Consider the following 21,419-nt stretch of genomic DNA (forward strand, 5'->3'; position numbering starts at 1 on the left):
TCTGACATTAGCGGGAGCATTCCCTCTCGTTACTTACTTGCTAATGAGCTCCCCTAATCTCCGTCCTCATCGACACCACTAAGTAGCAGGTTTAACAGTGGTTAACGTCTGCATCTTCCTTGACTGATAACCTTGTGGCGATTGCGTAACGATGGAAGGTGCAACAACGATGCATCAAGAAATGCAGGAAATGCAGGAAATGCATTAAACCACATCTCGCAATCGCATCTGCGTTCAACAACCCGCCGCCATGCTCCTGTTCTGTTACACCTGTTAAAATCCGGAAATGCAATTGCATGGAAGCAAAGCAGTTACCATTATTTGAATCGGTTTGTATTCAGTTAACACACTGGGGCCCGCACGCTCTCATCCCAGTATCCAACCCTAGAGCCATCGGCGCCAAGATCTGATACAGGCTATACCGGTCATACCAGCAGCGTACCCACATGTCCTGGCGCTTCTTGGAGACTCAAAAGGCGGTACTCCCCCCGTCCTTGCTCATTCTTCACCACAAACCACACCCAAACATCAACCCGTGTACTTCACAAGCTAATCCCAGTGCTTGGTCCAACATTCACAGCAGTCAGCCACCCCAACCTTCGCCACCGTTTTCTCGCCATCCTCGAACCACACCTCCCAGCCCTCCGTCCTCCGACCAGGCAACCGATCCACCTTTCATCCGGTTCCACCCCCCGACACCGACATCGACACCATGCCACCCTGTCTCCCGGGTTGGGAAGATGACCAGGTGCAGTGACGTACCGAATACCGCCATACATCTTAACTACTCGTTGACACTAGCTCACCGACCATCGTTCGTAGTGACGAACCTCGCAGTAAGCAACGACAACTCGTATGTCAGAAACGAGCCGTCGGAGTAACAGTCACGTGACATACAGTACTTTAAATAGCTGTTCGCTATTTCAGCATGCCTCCAACGTACATGTATGTATCACCTTGTCACCAAGTCAATACGACTACATTGGAACTATATCCACCTTCCGCCGGTCTCGAGCAAACGGACTATCGGTGAATACCATCTATCCACGACACCCGCCCTCTATCCCCTCCACGAATCTATTGACATGGAACTCGTCCCATGCATGGGGCGAGTTCATGCTCGGTGTTGTGGCTCCCGTGGCGCGACCAACCTAAATCACATGCGAGGACGTGGAATTCGATCCATATTGAAGTGAAACATGAGTTGCGTCCAACACCATACTGCCCAAATGGTGGCGCATGCACGCCATGGGCGAACGAGAGGGGCAGGGCCGAGGTTTACCGCAGGCGGGACAAGTGGGCTTAGAACATACCCAGAGAAGTGGCGGCCAAGAGGACGGTGAGCGCAACCCGAGAGGAGGGGTGCCCCAGGAGAGGAAGAGTAGTCGGCCAAGAGACCAAGAATACCGATACTTGCTCTCTCACCGCAATCCTAGCTTCTGCACTCGCCACCTCATGAAGCCCAATCCTACTCTTGACCGCATTTTAGAGCATTTTAACTTCTTTTTCATGCGTCGCCGATCGTACGCCGATGGTCCATGACATTGGTTGTGGGATAGAGTCTTTGATTGATTCTGGCGCTGTAGTTACTTACGTTGGACGCTGCCGAGGTTGGCAGGCCCTCAGTAGGTTACCGTTGACCAGACTTGCTCAGCTCGGCTCAGTTCCGTATCCGGGTTGTGGTGTGGTTGTAAGCAGTGGATAGTGGGTCGTATGCTTGGTATCGCGTGTGAGTGCGGGTATGCTTGGTTATCGTATTATGAATGGGTATGCTGTTGGTGTATTGGTATCGGGGGTGGGTATTGTTGTGGGCGAGAGTGAATGGGTTGCTTGATCCATGTGTCCCATCTTGCACCCTCAACACCATTCCTACATATACGCCACGTACGCAGCCCGATGCCTGTACAAGGGCCTTTATCAACGCTTTGGGTTCCTAAGGTGCGTGCTGTCCTCGCTCGACGCTATCCTTGGAGCTCTAAGCTGAACGACAACTGTCACCCACCACGCACACCACACGTCGCACACCTTTCCAGACGGCCGCCTTGCCCCTCATTCTCGCGGCCAACCATGCCCATCCAAATACGCAAGCATGGGAGATGCATACACCCCTTAGCAACTATGCAGACCTCTATTCGGTCTCCTCTTATCAAGAGCCTGTGTCCAACCAAACCAACCACCTGCTATCCAAGCTTACCACTCTACGCCCTCCTTCACCGGCCGTCATACTCCTGTCCAGTATCTTTGCAACACCATGTTCTCCTGCTCGTCAAAGCCAAGAGTGCTGGCCAAGGTGTGGACCCTGTAACGCCCAACCAATGACTTTGCGAGATATCAAAACATACCTTCAACGGCCCGTCACTTTCCATTATCCGTCTCCGTTGCTAGACAACATGATTGCATGATTTCATGGTTGCCTACCAAGGCCTTGTGCTGAAGACGGCACCAAACAGTTAAAAAGAACGTTCGTAGGGTGGTAATGAAACAATTGCTTGGGGCCGGCAGTGTCGCATCAGACCTGCTTTGGGCCAGTTGGTGTCTGAGACGACTCGCTAGGAGTATGGCTTGTTCAATGGAACGGATGGCGCGGATGGAACGAGGTAGATGGATTTTTCAGGTAGTTATCATTGTCAATTTACTGTCGGCAGATTGGCAGACCTGTGCATCGACCGCTGGCACAAGAAGAGAAGGTCGGCTTTCAGACTTGATACCCAAGGCATAGGCTCAAAGCTCTCGACCTGTGCTCATCTCAGCGATGCTCACAACAGGCCAACGTCCTGGAGGCCCCCGCCCCCCGAGCCTTCCATCTCCCTGCCCGACAAACGCGTCCGCCTTGGTCCAACGTTGCGTTAGTGCCGGTCCCAGGCGGTCCGGGCCCAAACGCTCCAGTATAGTGTACAGTAGTAGCAATGACAAGTGACATGCATGATTATGGCACCATGGTATTGCATGACGCCTGGTCTTCTCATCCTCCTCTACCTCCTCAACCTCAGGGGACTTCTTCTCTCCCCACTTCCCGCAGCTTCTCTGCTTCCCTGACCTGTCGAAGACGCGCCCGACACGTTCCGCTCGCGGGCAGAACCAGACGTGGTCCGCCCCAAAGCGCTCACACTGGCATGCAGCTCTCCGTTGAATGCGCGGAAGCTCTCGAACCTCTCGTCCGAGATATCGTGTCCAGCGTCCCGGATCTGCTCGACTATCGACCGCACGCGGCGTAAGCCCGCGATGTTGTTGCGCTCGCGGGCGCGCCGTTCGCTCTCGTAGCTCAGGTCGGCGGAGGCGTGGGCTGTGAATGCGTTCGCGGCCTGAGCCACATTGGGTAGGGCGCGTGTGCTCTGCCTCAGGTCGGTGAGGGGCGATGTTGGGAGGATGACGGAGCGCGAGCGTGCGGCGGGCCGCGGCGATCCCTCTATCACGCGTGGGCGGACGGCTTGTGCGAGCGCGGCAGAGCGCTCGGGCAGTGGCGGGTAGAGGTTGTTGTAAAGGCTCGGCGAGGCGGCGTTGTACCGGTATTCATCGTCCTCGATCTCGGTGGGCTGTGGAGAAGGCGAGCGGTCCTCAGCGTAGTTGTCATAAGTTGAGTCAGGATAGAGGGGTTCGCCATTATCATGGGCGGACCTGCGACGGTGCTCGGACACCGCGCGATCGATGTTGACCAGGTCGCGTGGGTGGTGCCGAGCGCGCGGAGAGCGGTTGAGCGCCTGGCTGCGCTCACGCGCGGGCGCGTCCTGCTCTCGTTGGCGGTGCTCGGTGACTTGCTCACGTTCATCCTCCTCGTTTCGCTTGGAATTCCGGTCTCGCTGCGGTTCCCATCGCGTACCCTGGCACATACGCGGCTGCGACGGCGTAGGTGCCATCGTGACGTCCGGATCGAAGCTCTCGTCCTTGCGGTGGAGAAAACCCATCTCGGGGTCGTTGCGCTCGCGCTGGCGCGGTGCTCGTCGCGGCGCGGGCGCGGGTGCGCTGGTTGACAGACCAATGGCCCAGTCCACAACTCTGCGGAGGGTCGAGGGCGGTTCCTGGGCTTGCACCCGCAGAGTGCGATCACCGAGTTGGCTGCGACGCAGCATGCGACTGCGCTCGCGATCCTCCGCCTTGTCGTCGAGTGCACGCACACGGATTTCGAGGTCCTCACGTGACCACTCGCCCACGAGTTCGCGCTCCTCGATCCGCAGGCGAATGATGAAGTTGTCCACGACGCGGCCGACGCTCCACTGCCGCGAGCGGGTGAAGGGCGTCCATGTCACGGCACGCGAGCGCTCCTCGTTGTAGAACTTCTCGAGGCGGCGCCAGTCCGAAATTGTCCACGGCCGAGGGCCATGGTCCACACGGCGTGGTGAAGGCGGTAATGTGAGCGAGGAACGGGGTAATGTGTGTGGGGAGCGTGGTAACGTGCGCGGCGGCTCGGCCCACCCGCCCGGCACCGGGCGTGCGGGGCTGTCAAAGTGACGCGAGTCGTGGCGCGTGTCGGCACGGCCTGGAGTATGCTGAGCAGCATCCTCGTACTGCTCTTTCTCCACCACGTCGGGTTGGACGGAGCCGAAGGGCAGATTCCGCTGGCTCGGCCCAGAGTCTGAGCGCCGAGTGTGCTCCAGCTCGTCGTGCAAGCTACGGGGGGTGCTCTCACGCAGGCTGCGTGATTCCTGAAGGCTACGACGAGGCTCTGGGGTCGACTCGGCCGAAGGCAACACAAGGTGCGAGAGGCGGGACGGCTGCGCGGGCCGGTATGTCTGGGACACTCGGCGAGGTTGGTTGCGCTGAGACTCGTGGAGGAGCTCGTTGCGCTGAGGCTCGCGGCGAGGCTCGCTGTGAGGCTCAGCAGGCGGGAAGCGGTTTTTAGTCCCGGCAGGCGGGCCGTGCCTCTGGGCCTGGTCAAATGCGCGAGTTTCGAAGCAAGCCGTGCGTTCAGACGCATCGCGGGTGCGCTGTGATGACGGCCCAGGCCCAGCCTCGGCGACACCAAAGAGTATGCGGCGCTCCTGCGGCTCAGGCCGTTGCGACGTGGTTTGGGGTGCAGGCTGGATTGCAGATTTGGATGCCGGTTGGGCTGCAGGGTGGTACGTAGACTGAGGTACAGACTTGGTCGCAAGCTGGGGTGCACGGCGCTGGGCCGGAGGCTGGGCCGCAGGTTGGAGTGCAGGCTGGAGAGCAGGCTGGGATGTAGACTGCTGCGCTCGTTCCGGCGCCTGTTCAGTGTACAGACGGCGCGGGGGTGGAACCTGAGGAGTCGTTGACGCCGGAGGGCACAGCGGACCCTGGGGGATGCCCGGCGTGATTGATTGGCCTCTAAAAGCAGGAGGAGGCTGTAACGGGGTGCTGGAGATGGACGCGTCGGATCCAGAACGCAAGGCCGGTGGTGGCACCCTTGGTGTTGTGGACTGGGTTGGACCGGCTGCTTCTGGAGACGTAATCTCGCGGAGGAGATCCAGTGCTGTGGCTGCGGCATCGAGGAGACCGAGAGCGTCGAGGTTGAGGACCGGTTCGAGGACCGGTTCGATAGTCCCAAACGAAAACTGGGGTTCGAGGTTGAAGGTGACTGTTGGCGAGCGGATGAACGAGGTGCGACCTTGGCCGGAGGGAGTGCGGTCGAGGCGAGTAGGGTTGCGGGTGCCTCCGGACGGCGTGCGCGATCGGCTTGATGCACGAGCATTACCAGACGGTGTGCGGGGTTGGCTTGGAGCTCTGCTACCCGGAGTGCCTGACAGAGTGCGGTTGTGGTCAAGAGCGCGATGGCCAGGAGCACTGAGGTTACCAGACGGCGTGCGGGCTTGGGTTGGAGCACGGCTACCTGAGGTGGCGGAAGGAGTGCCATCGTAGCCAACTTGAGGAGTGCGGGCGTGGCCAGACGGCTTCGGAGCTTGGCTTGGCGTGTGAGGATGGCTTGGAGCACGTCCGAGTGGAGTGCCAGGCGATGGCGCCGATGAGCGTGAACCTGGAATCTGGCGCTGCGGGAGCGCGACTGGAGTGCGCTGCACAGACGAGGCACGAGACACGGGACGAGGTGTGGTTGCGCACGGAACCTCGTTACCGGCTTGAGGGATACCATTGGCCTCGTGCTCGTAATTTTCCTCATACTCGTGCTCGTGCTCGCCCTCATGATCGCCCTCGTACTGGTGCTCGTGCTCTTGTTCGGCGTCGTGCTGGTAGTCGGCGTCGTGATCGTGCTCAGCCTGGCGTTTATTCTCGTACTGATGGCCCCGTTCCGCGTCGTGTTCGTACCCGGTGTCGCGTTCGTGCTCTCCGACATCCCCGCTCGCGTCTGTTGACCCGCAGTGCTCGTCCATCGGGATGGCGATGAGCTCGGTGAACGGCTCGTTCTCTTTATCGCTGCCTTCGAGGTCTTCGTACTCCATGCGCGAGTTATCGTCCTCGGGCGGCTCGTCCATGTGCAGGTACTTGTGCAGGACACCAGCGCGCTCCTCGCTGTCGAGTGAGTCGTCCATCCGCTCGTCCATCCTCGTGTCGTCTTCTTCTCCATATGTCATGCGGGAGTCCTCTTCCTCCTCGTACGCCATCCCCTCGCTCCCGTCCATGGGTGGAAGGTGATCCTCCTCTTCGGGATACGGGTCGGTTTCCGGAAGGCGGTGTTCGACGGGAAGGTACTGCTCGATGGGATCCTTCTCCTGCTGCTCCTCGAAGTGTTCCTCGCGGTGTTCTTCCTGGACGTGCTCCTCCTTCACGCGGTCATTGGAGCCGTCGTCTCTACTATCCTCGATCTCGATGACGTTGTGCTCCTCCTCCTCGTCGCTCTCATCCTTGACCCGAGTGACGTCAACGACGCGCTCACGCACGACGAAGGTGATAGACTCCTCCTCCTTGCAGTGCTCGGGGACGTGGTAACGCTCGCGCACGCGGCGCTGACTTTGGGCGACGGTGACGTGAGGTTGGCGGCTTGGTCCAGCGTCAGGAGCCGGAGCTTTGCTTGGACCGGCCACAAGAGGGAGAGGTTCGCGCTTCGGCTCGGTGACAGGAGCGAGAGGTTGGCGACTTGGCTCAGCGTTGACGCGAGGGTGCTCTGACTCGGGCTGAGTCTGCCGCTCTTTCACTGGTGGAGGGAGCGCGGCGTCGACCTCGTGCGCCCATTTCTGGCGGGCGGGACCCAGACGAGGCCATTCGTTGGCACGAGGAGATGGCTGAGAGGCGGCCTGGGTCGCTGTGAACGGAGTGGGCACGTGGCGTGGCGCCGGCTGGGCTTCTATGGGAGTCGTAGTGCGCGAGAGGCGGGTAAAGCGGCGCAGTGATGGAACTGCCTCAACAGACTGAGCTTCGACAGGAGTCGCAGCACGCGAGAGGCGAGTGGAGTGGTAGGGCGATGGAGCCTCCTCGACAACAGAGCGACGGGGCGATGAAGTCTCCACGGCGGCTGACAGAGAACGACTGTTCCGCGCCGCTCGATCTTCAGCTACCGAGGGTGCACGCGAAAGCCTTGGCGAACGACGAGGCGATGGTACCGAGACAGACGAGGTGCGAGTGCGCCGGCGTGAAAGGCTGAGCACATCCTGGTCCTCAATGTCCTCGATGAAGACGTTGTGTCTAGGTTCAGGACTGGCCGGTAGCTGCGGCGATGTCTGGGGAGGTCGCAGAGTGCGCTCCGCTTCTGAGGCGACGGACGAAGCACGTGCATCACCGGGAGAGACCTGTGTCGGCGTCCGCGCAGCAGGTGAAGGGGATGGCTGAGCCCAGAGACGGTCCCTAGCTGGTGTCCCAAGCCCGGAGCCGGGGCTGCCCTGCATGAGGGAGGGTGCGCGCTCCGACGCAGCACGGTGCGACGTGAGGTGAACCCTACTTGGCGACCGAACATCCTGCCTTGGCTGGAGGTGCTGGGAGGAGGCATGCGAACGTGACGGCTGCATCGGAGTGAGATGCGGCGATGCCTGGGACCTGCGCATCGGACGCGTCGACGTGAGTTGTGCCGACAGGGAGCGGGGCGCGGGCTGCGTTGGCGTAACCTGGGCTGACGGAGAGCGAGGCGCTGGTTGCGGTGTAAGATACGCCTGCGCTGACTGGGAGCGCGTACGCTGCCTGGGCATGAGGCTCGTCCACTCAGGCTGCGGCATGAGGTGTGGGCTCGCCCCCTGCTCAGCTCGAGGTGTTGCATCGCGGGCATGTTCCGCAATGGACACACACTCGTCCTCGTCCTCGTCCTCAAGTGCAGGAGTGACACGCACCACGGGTGGCCGCGGACGCTCGTCCTCTTCCTCTTCCTCGTCGGAGACGCTGGGCAGGCGCTCACTACGTTCGCGACGCTTGCGCCGGTCGATGCGTGTCACGTCCCACTCCGCCCCGTCGTACCGGTATCCGCCTAAACTGTTGTCCATCTCCTGCGTGATGTCCATTGTGTCGTCGCCCCACGCGTCGCTGTCGCCGTCGAGGGTGGGTCCCTCCATCGTGTCGTCCCGTGCTGAGGCGTGGGCGTCACGCGACGGGTCCCCTGAAATGTCCTCTTGGGGCGGCGGGGACGGGGAGGGTTGCCGCGCCTCTTGAGGTGGGACTTGGGATGGTCTCCGTGGAGACGGGGCCTTAACAGGCGACGTGTGCAGCTCGGTTGTCCCCGTCGGTGCAGACGGGCCACGCAGTCTAGACGGGCCCATTGACGGAGAATCCGGCGCTCTCGCGTATAAGTCGCGCGTCATGCTCCGAGGTGTACGGACACGGAGGAGCTCCATTCCAGGCGTCTGCGAGGTGTGCAGAGCCTCTTTGAGGGGCGAGTTGCGTTCTGGAGTTGATGTGCGCGAGGCGGGTGTGGCGGCACGCGACGAGCTGGGAAAGGACGGCTCGGGGGTTGGGCGGTCCTCGAAGTGCTTGCGTGCGCCTTCAGCGTACGTGAGAACGCGGGCAGGCGAAGCCTGTGAGCGGGCTGGAAAGGGCTCGGCGCGTCCCTTGCCCTTCGCTGGGAAGGAGACGGCGGGAGAGGCGCTGGGGGGTGGAGGCGCGCTTGGGGATCCGCGCACAGGTGAGCTAAGCGGAGAAGTTGGTATGGGCGGGCCTGTATAGGAGGTGAGCACCTTGAGCGGTGTGACTGGCTGTCGTATGGGTGAGCGCGTGTGTGGCGGAGGTACGTCCAGCAACGCTTGCGGCAAAGAGCCTGGATGCGGCAGCATCGGCAAACGAGCTCGCAGAGGAGGCTCAATCGGCGAGACTTGAGGAGAGCCGCCAGCCGGAACCTTGCTCGGCCCAGGCGACGGAGGCTCGATATCCTCTAAACTTCCCGAGAGACGGGGCTTGGCGGGCGTCGAGCCTGCAAATTGCCGCCGTCTCCGCCGGGCAGGCTGGTCCAGGTCGACCTCTAGCTCGGGCCGTTGTGAGGATGTGGGCGGCGCATCAGAACCATAGAACACGCGCCTCTGGATGCGTGCCTGCCGCGCTTCCCGATCATCAGGAGGGGAAGATTGGGGCGGAGCATCGCCTGGTGGGGAGGATATGGGCGCTGACACTTGTAGAGGTGAGGATTGAGGGCCGCGTGCCTGTGGAAAGGGAGACTGGGCAGATGGGGAGTCAAGCGTGCGGTTGTAAGCTGCCACGACGTCGTGCAGCGACCCATCCTTCTCGACCTCCGCTTGGGCTGCGGGCTCCTCTGCCTCGTCGGCACGTTCAGTTGAGGCACTGGCATCGAGGTCCTCAGGTGTTGGAGACCGGTAGGGAGGCAGGTGAGCACGAGCGGATGCCTGTGATATGGCGAGGTCGCCAATGATGTCGCCTTCGGGATCTAGATCTTCCCCAGACCTGGTATCGTCGACGTAGATCTCTTCCCTTGTGTCTCCCTCCGGGTCAAAGTCCTCCGTGCTACGCTCTGGTCTGATGTGTCTTGGCATAGGCGAGCGACGCAGAGAGCTGGGCTGGGCTGCCATGAGGGCAACATCCTCAGGCTCGTCGACGAGAATCGTGTCCCCTTCGGGGTCGATGTCCTCGTCTCGCGTGTCAGCTTCCCGCTCAAGCAACTCGCCAGACACTGGCGGGCCCCGTGGAGGGCTCGTGGAGAAGATCGACGACGGCCCGGGATCGAAGAGTGCGGTAAGAGGCGAGAACATGCGATGGGCAGGCGGCACCCAGTGGTGGGGACCATTCTCGAGCCAGCTGCCTACGGGCTCGATCTCCTCGCGCGTCTCGCCCTCAAAGTCGAACTCCTCCTCAACGGTCACCTCCATCTCGACGTCGATCTCGGTGGTCCTGACGATGACGGTGTCACCTTCTGTGTCGATGTCGCCTAACGACACCTCTGGCCGTTGAGGGGAGTGGCGTGGAGGCAAGTTGACGAGTACTGGCTCATCCACTACTTCGACGCGCGACGCGGGTTGTGGATATGGGGGTCGCGGCGAGACGAGCGGCGCACTTGCGAGGAGTGAGGGCTCCTGGTTGGTGACCTCGGCTGAAGAAGAGGCACGGTTAGCGTCGGGCTCGACAGGCGGCACCTCGTCCTCCTCACTCTCTTCTGCATCCCCGGCCTCGACTGGCCGGCGAGGCGGGGAGCTGGCGAAGTCCACAGGTGGGACGCCATGAGCAGGCGGGGAGACCAAAGTCTCCTCGAGCTCCGGTACCTCCGCGGCCGATGGAGACGGAGAACGATAAGTCTCAACAAGTTGCTCGTCCTCGGGTTCGGGATCCTGGGCCTCTTCTGGCGAGGAAGCGGCGGCTCCAAGCTCCTCTGACTTGTAGACTTCCCGCGCGTCAAGCTCGGCATCCAGTTCCTCCTCAAACTCGGCCATGCCGTCGTCTTCAAGATAGGCCGTGCGGTCGCCGTTCTGGGCTATCCGAGCCGCAAGCTCGTCGGCGACAGCCTGGCGTGTGCCCTCTGATGCGAGGATGGTCTGGTCCTCCTCAAGTTGGCTGGGTTGCGGAGTGGAGTGTGTCGTGTGATCGGGGACGGACCTGCTGCGCGGTGCTGGGCTCGGCGAGAGGCGCGACAGTGAATGGTACGGGCCAGCTGGGCCCGGCGTGAGCTCGCGCTCCGAACCGCTGTCGGAGGGCATGTCGGCCAGAAACTCGAATTCGTCGCCGAAGTCGACGCCCTCGGCCTCGTCCTCCTCGTCTGGTGGGGGTACAGGTGGGCTGCTGGGCCTCCCGCGGCCGACAAGGTCGGTAAGCGTACGCGGTACGAAGGGAGAGTCGAAGTTGGCCAGGGCGTCCTCGTCCTCCGGCACCTCCGCCTCGACGGGAACCTCGGGGGCGTCGGTCGAGGTCTCGCGCACGACCGAATTGCGTAGCCGGCTCGAGCCTGCAGTGCATGTCTGCCGCTCAATCCGGCGCTGAATCTGGTTCGCGAATGTGTCGTCTGCGGCCGCACTCTCCCGTGGTTTTGGCAGACCCTCGAAAATGCGGCGCTTCTTGATCGTGCTCCGGCGGCGTTCGAGCTCCTTCCTCCGTCGCTTGGCCCCAGGCTCTTCCAAGAGGAGCGGGTCGTCTCCAGGCTCGATGTCCATCGGCGCCTCGACACGGCCGTAGTGCACATCCTTGGGGATACTGGCGCGCTGCTTCGGCGTAAGGCCTGCGAGCCATGTCTGCGTTCTTTGCTGCATCGCGGGGTTGAGATCCACAACAGCGGTGGAGCGGCGACGGGAGAGGGGGACAGGGGTGGAGGCGCGGAGGCGAGCTTCCGCGGCGATAACAGCTTGCGGCGCAGTGGCAGGTACTTTCCCCCTGCGGGAAACCGCAGGCGTAGCTGATGTGCCAGGTGCAGGGCGCTGTCGTTGTGATGGCGGGGGCGCAGGTTGGTTGTCGCTGGACCGTTTCCGTGATGCGCGTGGAGTGGGCTCACCGTCCTCAACGTCTTCGCTCTCGTGGTACGACTGCTGAGCAGCGGCGCGGCGCGAACGCTTCGTCGCCAGGGACTCCATTCGTCCCTGCGATGCGCTCGGAGTGGGATGCAGCGTCGTGCGCAGTCCGGGCGGTTGCACTTGTGATTGCGTTTGCGCGACCAGTTGTGGCTGGGGGAGCTACCATCAGCGCCATCTCTTACCAGCTCACATGAAGGCTGCTCTCTGGTTTGAGCAATCCGCCGCGCCCAGACACGCTTAGGCCGGACCGGGCCAGCCCGCGAGGACCGACAAAGTGTGGCGCTGACTTAGATGGTGGCTCGATGTCGTCGCTGCTGAATACGCTTGACGGTCCGGCCAGATCTGATGGTGGCGCGATGTCCCCAAGGCGCGTCTCGTCTTCGGGAACCGCGAAGTTTGTCGTCACGTCCGCGACGCGTGACGACTTGCGCCGTCCGGCCCCGGATGCAGCATCGATCGCGGTGAATCTGCGTGGGAGGTCGTTGGGTGGGTTGGCCACGGGCGCGTTTTCCTTGTTCGCGCGGCCGCGGTGTAGCTGCTTCGCTTTGGAGTGCGAGGTTGAGCCGGACTGTCGTGGACCTAGTCGATGTGGTGAATCGACCAGTGACGGCTGATTGACATCTCGCACCATGAGGGCGCGCTGCGGGTTGGCGGGAAGGTATCGCTAAATCGATGACAAGGCTATGGATAGGGGGTATAATGAGCGAGCAATTAGCTCAAGCTGGCAAGACGGGAGTAGATGATGGTGTCGGAGTGGTGTGGTGGTCGATGTGTCGAAATGTAGATGTTGGATGTTGTATTGCGGACAGTATACGAGATGTGCTTCGCTACTTGCTCCTCCACCTACAACAACAAACAGATGTCCACAACCTATCTAGGGGGGCTGCATAAAATCACCTCGTGGAGCGCCTATATCACGTGATTTCAATCTTGGTTGATGATTAGCGGCAACTGTTTTGGAACAGAATGATGATTGGCTAGATTTGATTTTGATGTCGTTTGAGGTGCCTGGGTGGCAGAATACCCTGAACAGACTCTGAGTTTGTTCCAAGCTAGCTGAGCTGGGCGGGTAACTAAAAAGGGACAGGTCAGTTTACGTGCCCCGGCTACAGCCAAAAGAGGAGACAAACCCCCCCCCCCTCCCCCTGCCTCTGGAAGCCCACACCATACGGAGCCACGGCGGCCACTCTTTTGGCGCGCTTTGATGAGTGACGCATTCTTGACAACCCCTCCCTCCCCCTCCCTCCTTCCTTCCCCTCTTCACTCTCTCTCTCTTCCTTGCTCTACTTAATATATCAACCATCCATATCGACCTAGCACCTCCTTTCAGTTACTCGACACATCTTGCGCATTCACAGCTACCCCTCACGGTCCGCCGCCACATCCATTGACATATCCGATCACCAAGCCCCGAGTTCACCTCCACTTAATACCCCAGGAGACAATCCCATTCCATCCAACCCTCCAGCAGTCCAACCTCCTGACCAACCCATCCATGGCCGAGCAGGACAAGGCTGCTCGCCAGCGCGAACCAGCTCGAGGTGTGTTTGCTTCCTTCTCTCTCAAGGCCGCTTCTAACCTTCCTCAGACCCCGCCCCGCCACGCTTTCCTCTCTCTGGGCCACCAGGTTCTCGGCCCGACCCACTACCCGCTTCCTCCTCCACACCGACTTCCCAGCCTCATCCCTCTGCACCGCATCACCATCACCACCATCATCACCATCACCACCACCGCACCATGTCGTCGCACTCGGCTGGCGGAGGTGACCGTACAGGGGTCGATCGCCCCACGGGACCCGCCGGTTCTTCCTCAGCCCATGAGGCAAGCCGCGTGCCTGGGTCGGGGTTATCTTCGGCGTACCCGGTCCTCAACCCGAATACCACCAACCCATCCCAGAGTGCAGCTCGTCCCCCGTCCATGCTTGGGGGCGCTTCCTCGGCCTATGGTGGAGGCTTTAGCTCGTACGTCAACGACAAGCAGTCTGAGAGGGACCGCCTTCGCCAGGTGGACAGGGAACGCGAACAACAGCAGCGTGAGCGACGCGATAGTGCGCCCCAGCCGCCAGCAGCAAAACCTACTGGGCCCGACACCTCCCCCGGGCGTCCCACCGGTACACAACAACAACAGTACGGCTCGCGTACCCTCCTCTCGACGTCTCCCACTCTCTCAAATCGGCCCAACCCTGGCGCGCCGCCTGCGTCATCCGCAGCTCCCAAGCCTCCCAGCACGATGCCACCTTCCTCCGCATCTCTCGCCTCTCGGCCCGGTGTGAGGCTGCCAGGGTTCTCCACGCTCGGCGGCTCCCGACCTCTGGGAGCGCCATACGACGGTCCAAGTGGTCGCGCGCGCTCCGGCAGCACCTCGAGCGTTGGCACTCCAATCGGAGAGAAGCCGCCGCACAGTGGCCACCAGCGCAACCTCTCAGCCAACAGCAACCCGCGAGACATGGGCGGGCTGCCGTCCCTTGGTCAGACGAGTCCAATCAAGCCCGCCGCCCCGGGGTCCTCGTCTTCAGCGGCGCGTGGTCTCTATGGTGGACCGCCTCCTCTTCCGGGTGGCGCACGCGACCCTCCCCAGCGCTCTCCAGTCCAGTCCACCGCGTCCATCTCGACCTCGCCACAACAGCAAACACGTGAACCGCCGGCTCCTGCTGGTGGTGCGAAGCCGACAGGTTCGACTGCGACATCCGCTTCCCAGCGCCCGCCGTATTCGACCTCCTTCAGCTCGACCTATGCGTCTGCATACACCCAGCCCTACAGCTCGTATGGCCTGGGTAGCGGATTCCTGGGCAGTGGGTCGGGATACCAGTTCTCCTACACGAATCAGGAGCGCGAACGACGCGAACGCGAACAACGTGAGCGTGAAAAGGAACGCGAGCGCGAGAAGGAGAGGGAGCGCGATCGTGAGCGTGAAAGGGAACGCGAGCTGGCCGACAGGCAGCGCCGTGAGCGCGAGCTTGAGCGTGGACGTGCTGCTCAGCGCGACCGTGAGCGTAAACTCGAGATTGAGCGCGAGGAGCAGCAGCTCCGTGCCGAGCGCGAGAAGGAGCGTCGCTCCGGTTTTGGTGTGCAGACCAAACCCTTCCAGCCACCCCGCTCCGAGTCGCTCCCCTACAGCGACTTTTACGGCCGCCCTCGCCCGCCGCCGGCTGGTGCCTCTACGCAACAGTCTTCCTTCAACGAGCCCAAGTTCACGCGGCACATCGAAGTGATCAACCGCCCCGGCGAGCACCAGACCGACCGGCCCGCTGCAACAGCATCCGCGCCCGCGCCTCCCCCGACAGCTCCTGGCCCATCTGCGCAACCTGCTACCGCACGTGTTGAGCGGCCGTACACCTACAAGCCACAGGAGCAGCGCGAGTACCAGTACCAGTCCCGGGACATCAAGCGTCCGCGCACGGAACAGGAAATCGAGGAGCAGCAAGCGGCTGCTACCCAGATGCAGGCTCAGGCAACGGCACCTGCGCCTGCAGCCGCCGCTGCCCCCGCTCCCGCGGCCCGCCGCACCGCTGGAGGAGGCGGTCGCGCGAAGAAACGCAAAGAGGAGGAGAAGAAGCCGCCGGTGCGCGACTGGTCGCTGCTCACGACTGCCGTCAAGAAGTGGCCCGAGGTCTCAAGTGCGCCTGTTGAGAACTGGCTCAAGAATAAGGGCTCTGACGTCACCCAGCGGATAGTCGGCTACGACGTCTACCGTGGTTGCAACTGGTCACTGGCGCAGACTGCTTTGTCAATGGAGGACTGCCTCGGTGGCGTGGCGGTCGTGCGCATCAGCGGCGCCTTCCTCGGCTCACAGTGGAAGGTGCGCGGTGAGCCTGGTTGGGACGAGGCGAGCGCGGACGCCGTGCCCCTCCTTGGCGAGCGTAAGATCTGGGGCACAGACGTGTACACGGACGACTCGGACCTGGGGCTCGTGCTCATCCACGCAGGGTGGCTCCGATGGGGCGGAGCGAGCACACACGACAGCGACGCCATCAATGTGACCGTCCGTATCGTGCCAACACTCGTGCACTACCCCGCTACAGCGCGTAACGGCGTGACGACGCGTGGATGGGGCAACTCGCACGATGGTGCTAGCATTGTCGTCGAGCGCGTCGAGCGCGTCCGTGTCGACAAACCGACCATGGCACGCCTTCCGCAGTTCAAGCGCCGCAAGATGGCCATGGCCGAGCGTGCACTTGAGGCTGCGGCAATCAACGTCTATGCGCCAGCTCCGCTCGACCTAGAGACCGCCGCTGGCGTACTCAGCGAGGACCGGACCGAGACGCCCAAGCCGCGTTTGTACAACGCCGACTGGAACCGGGATATGCAGGTAGTGCAGCTGGACATCCCATTCTGCGCGCTGGACTATAGCCCGGCCGCGCTGGCCGGGTATCTCGACCCTCCAGGCGAAGGCGATGCCACGCCGAACCTTTGGACACATGACCTCTTCTTTGGAAACTCCGTGGAGCGGTGAGTGATCTGTGAGACTTTGCTGACCGCAGCTACTTTGTGGAACTTGTCACAAACGAGCGCGGCTCGCCACGCTTGGATATTACGTGGCTGGAAACTCCGCCGGGCTGGGTCACGCGCAGGGACCTCGCTGTCGACGTTGACCCGCGCAAAGTTCACTGGACCGAGGACGGGATGGCGCTAAGCTTGGAGGGCGACGAGGAGAACGTGTCCGGCCTCCTGTGCCCTGCCAAATACCACGGCTGGATCATGCGTCCAAAGCCGGTCCAGCCTGCGTATCTTGAGGACATTGAGAAAGTCTATCCGGCTAAGTCCCCAGCCAAGTCGCCCCTCAAGGACGCAATGGAGGTCGATTCCAAGGTAGCCGTGACAGCATAAGCCACGCCGATCGATATCCCTGTCTGCAGCCACATGTATCTGTAAACGATTCATTACGGTTCCCGCTGCATACATGTCTGAATAGGCGCAAGCTATCGGCAACTTTATAAACGCTGCTGAGGTATCGGGTTATCGTGTCTGCAGATCATCCTATTTCGTTTAGGCGCCCGACGACGCGGCCCACAGCGCACCAACAAACGTGAGGATGAGGCGTGGGCGCACCTCGACAATGTCCTCTGGCACGAGGAAGATGAGTGCGCCGAGCTTACGTGCAATCGAGATGGCGAGCTTGGCGTTGAGACGCTTGTCCTCTTCGGCGCTGCTGCTCGACACGAGCGAGTAGTCGACAATGCCAGGCTTGACGCCGTTGAGGAGGTCAAGGAAGAAGACGGCGTTGCTGAGGCTCGGGTCCTTGAAGCTGCGCATCGTGCTGCTCTTGCCGCCCTTCTTGACAGTGTCGTTGGCCCAGCGCACCATGTCCTGGTCGGTGACAGCACGACCGCCGCGGCTGAGTTGTGCGAGCGTCTGCGTGATACTGATGCGCATCAGCTGCCACACGAGACCGAGGACGAGAGTGCGCGTCCCGTCAACAATGTCCGAGCCCTGGATGCCGACGAGGTGCATGCCGTTCTGTTTGCCCAGGTCGACAGCGTAGTTCGTGTTCTCGACTGCCTTGAAGCGCGACAGCTCCTGGCCCTCCTTGGGCTTGCTGACGCGCCGCCAGATGACCGACCCGGGAATCACCTTGTCGAACGCCTGGAGAAGGACTGTACCGTCCTACAAGTTAGCACTGTCCGACCAGCCATGTATCCTGCAGCCCGCTCGAGCGCCTGTTTGCGCTGTCAATGACTCCCAAACTCACCTTGAGGTTCTCGAACAGGTTGTAAACTCCCGGCTCGACGTCGAGCGAGTTGAGCCAGAGCGTGAACACACGAGCCTCGCGCTCGCCCTCGGCGTCAAAGTCCTCAATCTCGGGTGGCGCCTCGTTCTCGTCGAGCGGGTCGAGACCAGGCCAAGTGTTGAACAGGTTGGCCACAAAGGCAAGGTTGAGCTTGGGGTTCCCGCTCACCATACCGTTTGGCGTGAGGAAGCGGCGGCAGCCGATGCGGTCCGCGCCCTGCAGCACCTCCTCTGCGCGCTGGTGCAGGTCGCGAGTCTGGATGGGTGCGGTGGTGCACTCGTCGGGGCGCAGCTGGTTGAGCAGGATTGTATAGTTCTCGCCGTCCGACACGTCTCTGCTGAAGTTCTCGACGCTGTCATTAGTATTTGAGCGGCGTAGAGTCTAGCGGAGGACGCACCGGCGGTTCCAGTTGGCAGCCTTGAGGTGGTAGTTGAACCAGCGGAGGAGGATCTGGTCGGGCGGAAGGCGGAGGAACTCCTCCATCGTCTCGCCGTCCTCAAGGAGGCGGTACATCTCGGGGTGGAGCTTGATGTCGATCTTGGCGAGGAGACCGCGGCGGATAATCTGCCAGATCAGACCGAGGATGAGGTGCTCGCGGCCCTCCTCGATGTCGCTGGGACCAATGTTGACAACCGAGCAGCCGATACCCTTGGACGACGAGATGACGATGTTGTTGTTCTCAGTCATCTGGAACGCGTTCAGCTGCTTGCCCTTCTTGGGCTTGTTGAGAACACGCTCGTCGATCGTGTCGGGCACCGAGTCGTTGATCAGCTTGCAGAGGATCAGGCCGTCTGGGCGTTAGCGCCAAGTCAGGCGATGCCTGTGTGGGAGGGGCCGGGGGGGAAGGGGCGACGGCGGCATGACGTCGGGCTGCGCCCTCGAGTCCGGTACTCACCCTGCACCTCGTCGAACAGCTGCATCGTGTGGGTCGCGATCGGGAGGCGGTGCCCGACGTCTGGATCGCCGGCCAGCACGCCGTTGATGTGGTCGGTAAACGACGTGCGCTCATCCTCGTTGATCGTGTGCTTGGTACCTGTGCCAGCCGTGCCCGTGACGGCAATGCGGCCCTTGTTGGACGAGATGCTGGTGTGAGCGCAGCAGTGCAGTAAGCAGGCGCGCAGGTGGACAGCTATGTTCAACACTGTAGGTGGCGATGACCTCGGCGACCGAACAAGCACACTCACACAGGCTGGTTCTTACTTGCCCGCAGTAGCGAGTGAAGCTGTACCCAGTCCTCGACGGCAACCTTGCCTGACGAGTCTACGTCGACGCGCTTGAGCGTTTCACGGGCCTGGGGTAAGTTCACACTCTTCCCTCTCAGAATATGATGGGGGAACGGAGGTTGGGCTGGGGGAAGAGGGATGGGAATAGGGGAGGGGGAGGGGGGGGGGGGGGGGGGGGAGAGGAGAAGGGAGGACGAACCGAGTCGTAGTCGGCGTCGCCGCTGTGCTGCAGTGCCGAAATAACCGCTGCCTTCTCAACGCCGCCTGTCCCATCAATGTCGATCTGGTGGAAGCGGTTGATGAGGTCGAAAATCTCCTCCTGCTTGAACTCGGGGTACTTCTTGCTCAGCTTGATGGCCTGCATGATGATCGGAGTGGGGTTGGGGAGTGGGGATGGAGGATGGGAGAAGAACAACGAGATGGATGTTAACAACGAGAACAGGAACAGGGCGATACTGCGGTGAACGGTGTATGCGTCATGGCGCGGAAGCCGCATCATGACGGAAGCATTTTCGCTCACTTGCCGTTGCGTAAGCCATTAATGGATTCCTGTATGCTGTCATCCAGCCTAAAGGAACGACTACAGTATAGTATTGTTCACGTTAGGGTATGGATGATATTACATTTTGTTTGTATTGTCAACAGAACCATTGTGGCCATGTGGCCACAGAAACAAAGTGACAACCTTCTACAGCGTCCGCACATCGTCTCCGCTGCATGGTGCTGCCTTGCACATATTGCGTGGCTCGACTCATGCATACAGTCCTCTACATCGTTTCATCTAGTCATTGACTAACCCCTCTCAACTGGAGGTGCTCTACTCACAGCTCCCTCGCAACGGAACAACACTTGCATCACAAGACAAAGGCTACAGCACAACACCAAGCAGCTCGTCAATCTCTACGAGCTTGCCAGTCCTAAAGCTCTCATTAGCAGCAAGCCCCACAGCCATAGCCAGCGCCCCATCGACCTCATTGGCACTCAACCTCTCGACGGGCGTACTAACCACCTCGGCTCCCGGACGTGGACCGAAGAGCTGGTCGAGCATGGCCTCGTCGCCGCCGCCATGCCCGCCCTCCCCCATGACGACGGGAACCTCCTCTCGCCGGCCCCACAACTTCTGGATACTAAGCGAGACACCGCCAGCGTTAGGTAATTCCTTGTCCCCATGCGTCACTCCCTCCCGAGTAATAGGGTCCCGGTGCGAGCTCTCAACTACCTCGAGCTCCAGTCGCCCCTGGTCACCATTTATCATGACCCGGTACCCCTCCCATGGGGAATACGCTGTGAGGTGGTACGTCATGGTTGCGCCCGAGTCGTAGCGCACCAGTAAGCCCATGTCGTCTTCGATCGTGATGTCGGGTGCGAACACGTTCATGTCCCTGTGGTAGCCGTCGCATCCCTCCGCGTCGGCATACAGCGACTTGAGGGAGGGTTCCGCTTCGAGGTCGATCGCGAATGGGTCAGTGGCAGCCTCGGGAGCACCACGTGCTCGATTGTACGAACGCGCCCAGCCCGATTTCGCACCGGCCTGGGAGCCGTAGAATGCCAGCCGACCCATGCCAAACACAGACTTGGGCTTGGCGTTGATCCAGAAGTTGACGAGGTCGAACTGGTGTCAGCTGCGCGTTGAAACACAGTCTGCTTACGTGGTGGCTCGACTTGTGCACCATCAGGCCGCCAGAGCGCTCCTTGTACCGGTGCCAGCGACGGAAGTAGTCTGCACCATGCACCGTGTCCTGGTCTCAGCGGGTGGGGAGGTTGGGGTTGAGAGCGATGGGGTGGGAGGGCGGACGCACAAGGAGCCACTCAAAGTGCACGCTCTTTACGTTACCGATCGCGCCGCTGGAAACAAGCTCCTCGACCTTCCAGTGGACAGGGTTGTAGCGATAGTTGAAGAGCACTGGGGTCAGCACACCCAAAAGAGACTCACCCTGCATGCTACCGCCCGTCTCGCTTACAGCATCGAGGATCCGGCGACACTTGGGAACATCAGTGGTCATAGGCTTCTCCGTAAGCACGCGGATACCCCTGTGAAGCGCGGGGACGATGTACAAGTCGTGTGTCGCGTCAACAGTGGTCACGACGAGAACATCGAGCGCCATCTCGTCGAGCATGCGCTCGAAGTCGGCCTGGTGTCAGTGTCGGCGGGGGTGGTAAGCGTAACCAGAGAGAAGGACAAGCTCACCGCATCGTACTCCTTGGCGCGCGCACACCCCGCCTCCTCCAGCATGCGGTTATGGACCGCCCGCCTGGCGGGGTTTGTATCGCACAACGCGACGACGTGCGACCCGCGCGCCGTCACCGCCGAATTGTACAGCCGCGCACGGTGGCCAGTACCGACGATTCCTACGCGACCTGCAAGTGTAGTCTTGTTGGTCATGATTGATTGGTGGGGGTTGTAATGCATGCTTGGTTGGGATGGGGGTTTTGATGCCAAAACGCTCGGTGCATCATCCGTCCGTGATGGAACCGGCGCCGGTCGCCGGATCGCCGGAGGAAAATCGCCGACCCGTTCTGGCCTGTATGCCCACCGTCGAGCCAGTGGAGATTTCATGATGCACAGGATAGGAATGTCGGAGTGGGCCAAACTGATGGTCCGTGTGAAGGTCTAGATTGCTTGTGTGGGAACAGGTGGAAAACGTGACTACTCCGCGGCCATTGCTCTTCACTGGAAAGCAACCGGTGCATTAATACTCCA

The 21,419-nt window shown here is 61.3% G+C and overlaps 4 protein-coding genes across 4 annotated transcripts; 1 reads left to right on the forward strand and 3 right to left on the reverse strand.

Annotated features, from left to right (window-relative positions):
- Window positions 1-2,972: 2,972 nt before the first annotated feature.
- Window positions 2,973-12,399, reverse strand: CcaverHIS019_0210600 (uncharacterized protein; the record flags this gene model as incomplete). Its single annotated transcript, XM_060598141.1, has 2 exons — window positions 2,973-11,927; window positions 11,959-12,399. 2 exons carry the CDS (start codon window positions 12,397-12,399, stop codon window positions 2,973-2,975), a joined length of 9,396 nt encoding a protein of 3,131 aa, XP_060454964.1.
- A 1,106-nt stretch (window positions 12,400-13,505) lies between these two features.
- Window positions 13,506-16,594, forward strand: CcaverHIS019_0210610 (uncharacterized protein; the record flags this gene model as incomplete). The annotated part of the gene is made up of 2 exons (XM_060598142.1): window positions 13,506-16,216; window positions 16,249-16,594. The coding sequence occupies 2 exons, from the start codon at window positions 13,506-13,508 to the stop codon at window positions 16,592-16,594; spliced, it is 3,057 nt and encodes a 1,018-aa protein (XP_060454965.1).
- Window positions 16,595-16,753: 159 nt separating this feature from the next.
- On the reverse strand, window positions 16,754-19,082 carry fim1 (uncharacterized protein; the record flags this gene model as incomplete). Its single annotated transcript, XM_060598143.1, has 6 exons — window positions 16,754-17,371; window positions 17,457-17,847; window positions 17,893-18,286; window positions 18,391-18,578; window positions 18,680-18,786; window positions 18,918-19,082. 6 exons carry the CDS (start codon window positions 19,080-19,082, stop codon window positions 16,754-16,756), a joined length of 1,863 nt encoding a protein of 620 aa, XP_060454966.1.
- Window positions 19,083-19,586: 504 nt separating this feature from the next.
- CcaverHIS019_0210630 (uncharacterized protein) lies at window positions 19,587-21,101 on the reverse strand (the record flags this gene model as incomplete). The annotated part of the gene is made up of 5 exons (XM_060598144.1): window positions 19,587-20,330; window positions 20,368-20,457; window positions 20,518-20,621; window positions 20,652-20,850; window positions 20,907-21,101. The coding sequence occupies 5 exons, from the start codon at window positions 21,099-21,101 to the stop codon at window positions 19,587-19,589; spliced, it is 1,332 nt and encodes a 443-aa protein (XP_060454967.1).
- Between the last annotated feature and the right edge of the window lie 318 nt (window positions 21,102-21,419).

The sequence above is a fragment of the Cutaneotrichosporon cavernicola genome (genome assembly GCF_030864355.1).
Source record: "Cutaneotrichosporon cavernicola HIS019 DNA, chromosome: 2".
Lineage (NCBI taxonomy): Eukaryota > Fungi > Basidiomycota > Tremellomycetes > Trichosporonales > Trichosporonaceae > Cutaneotrichosporon > Cutaneotrichosporon cavernicola.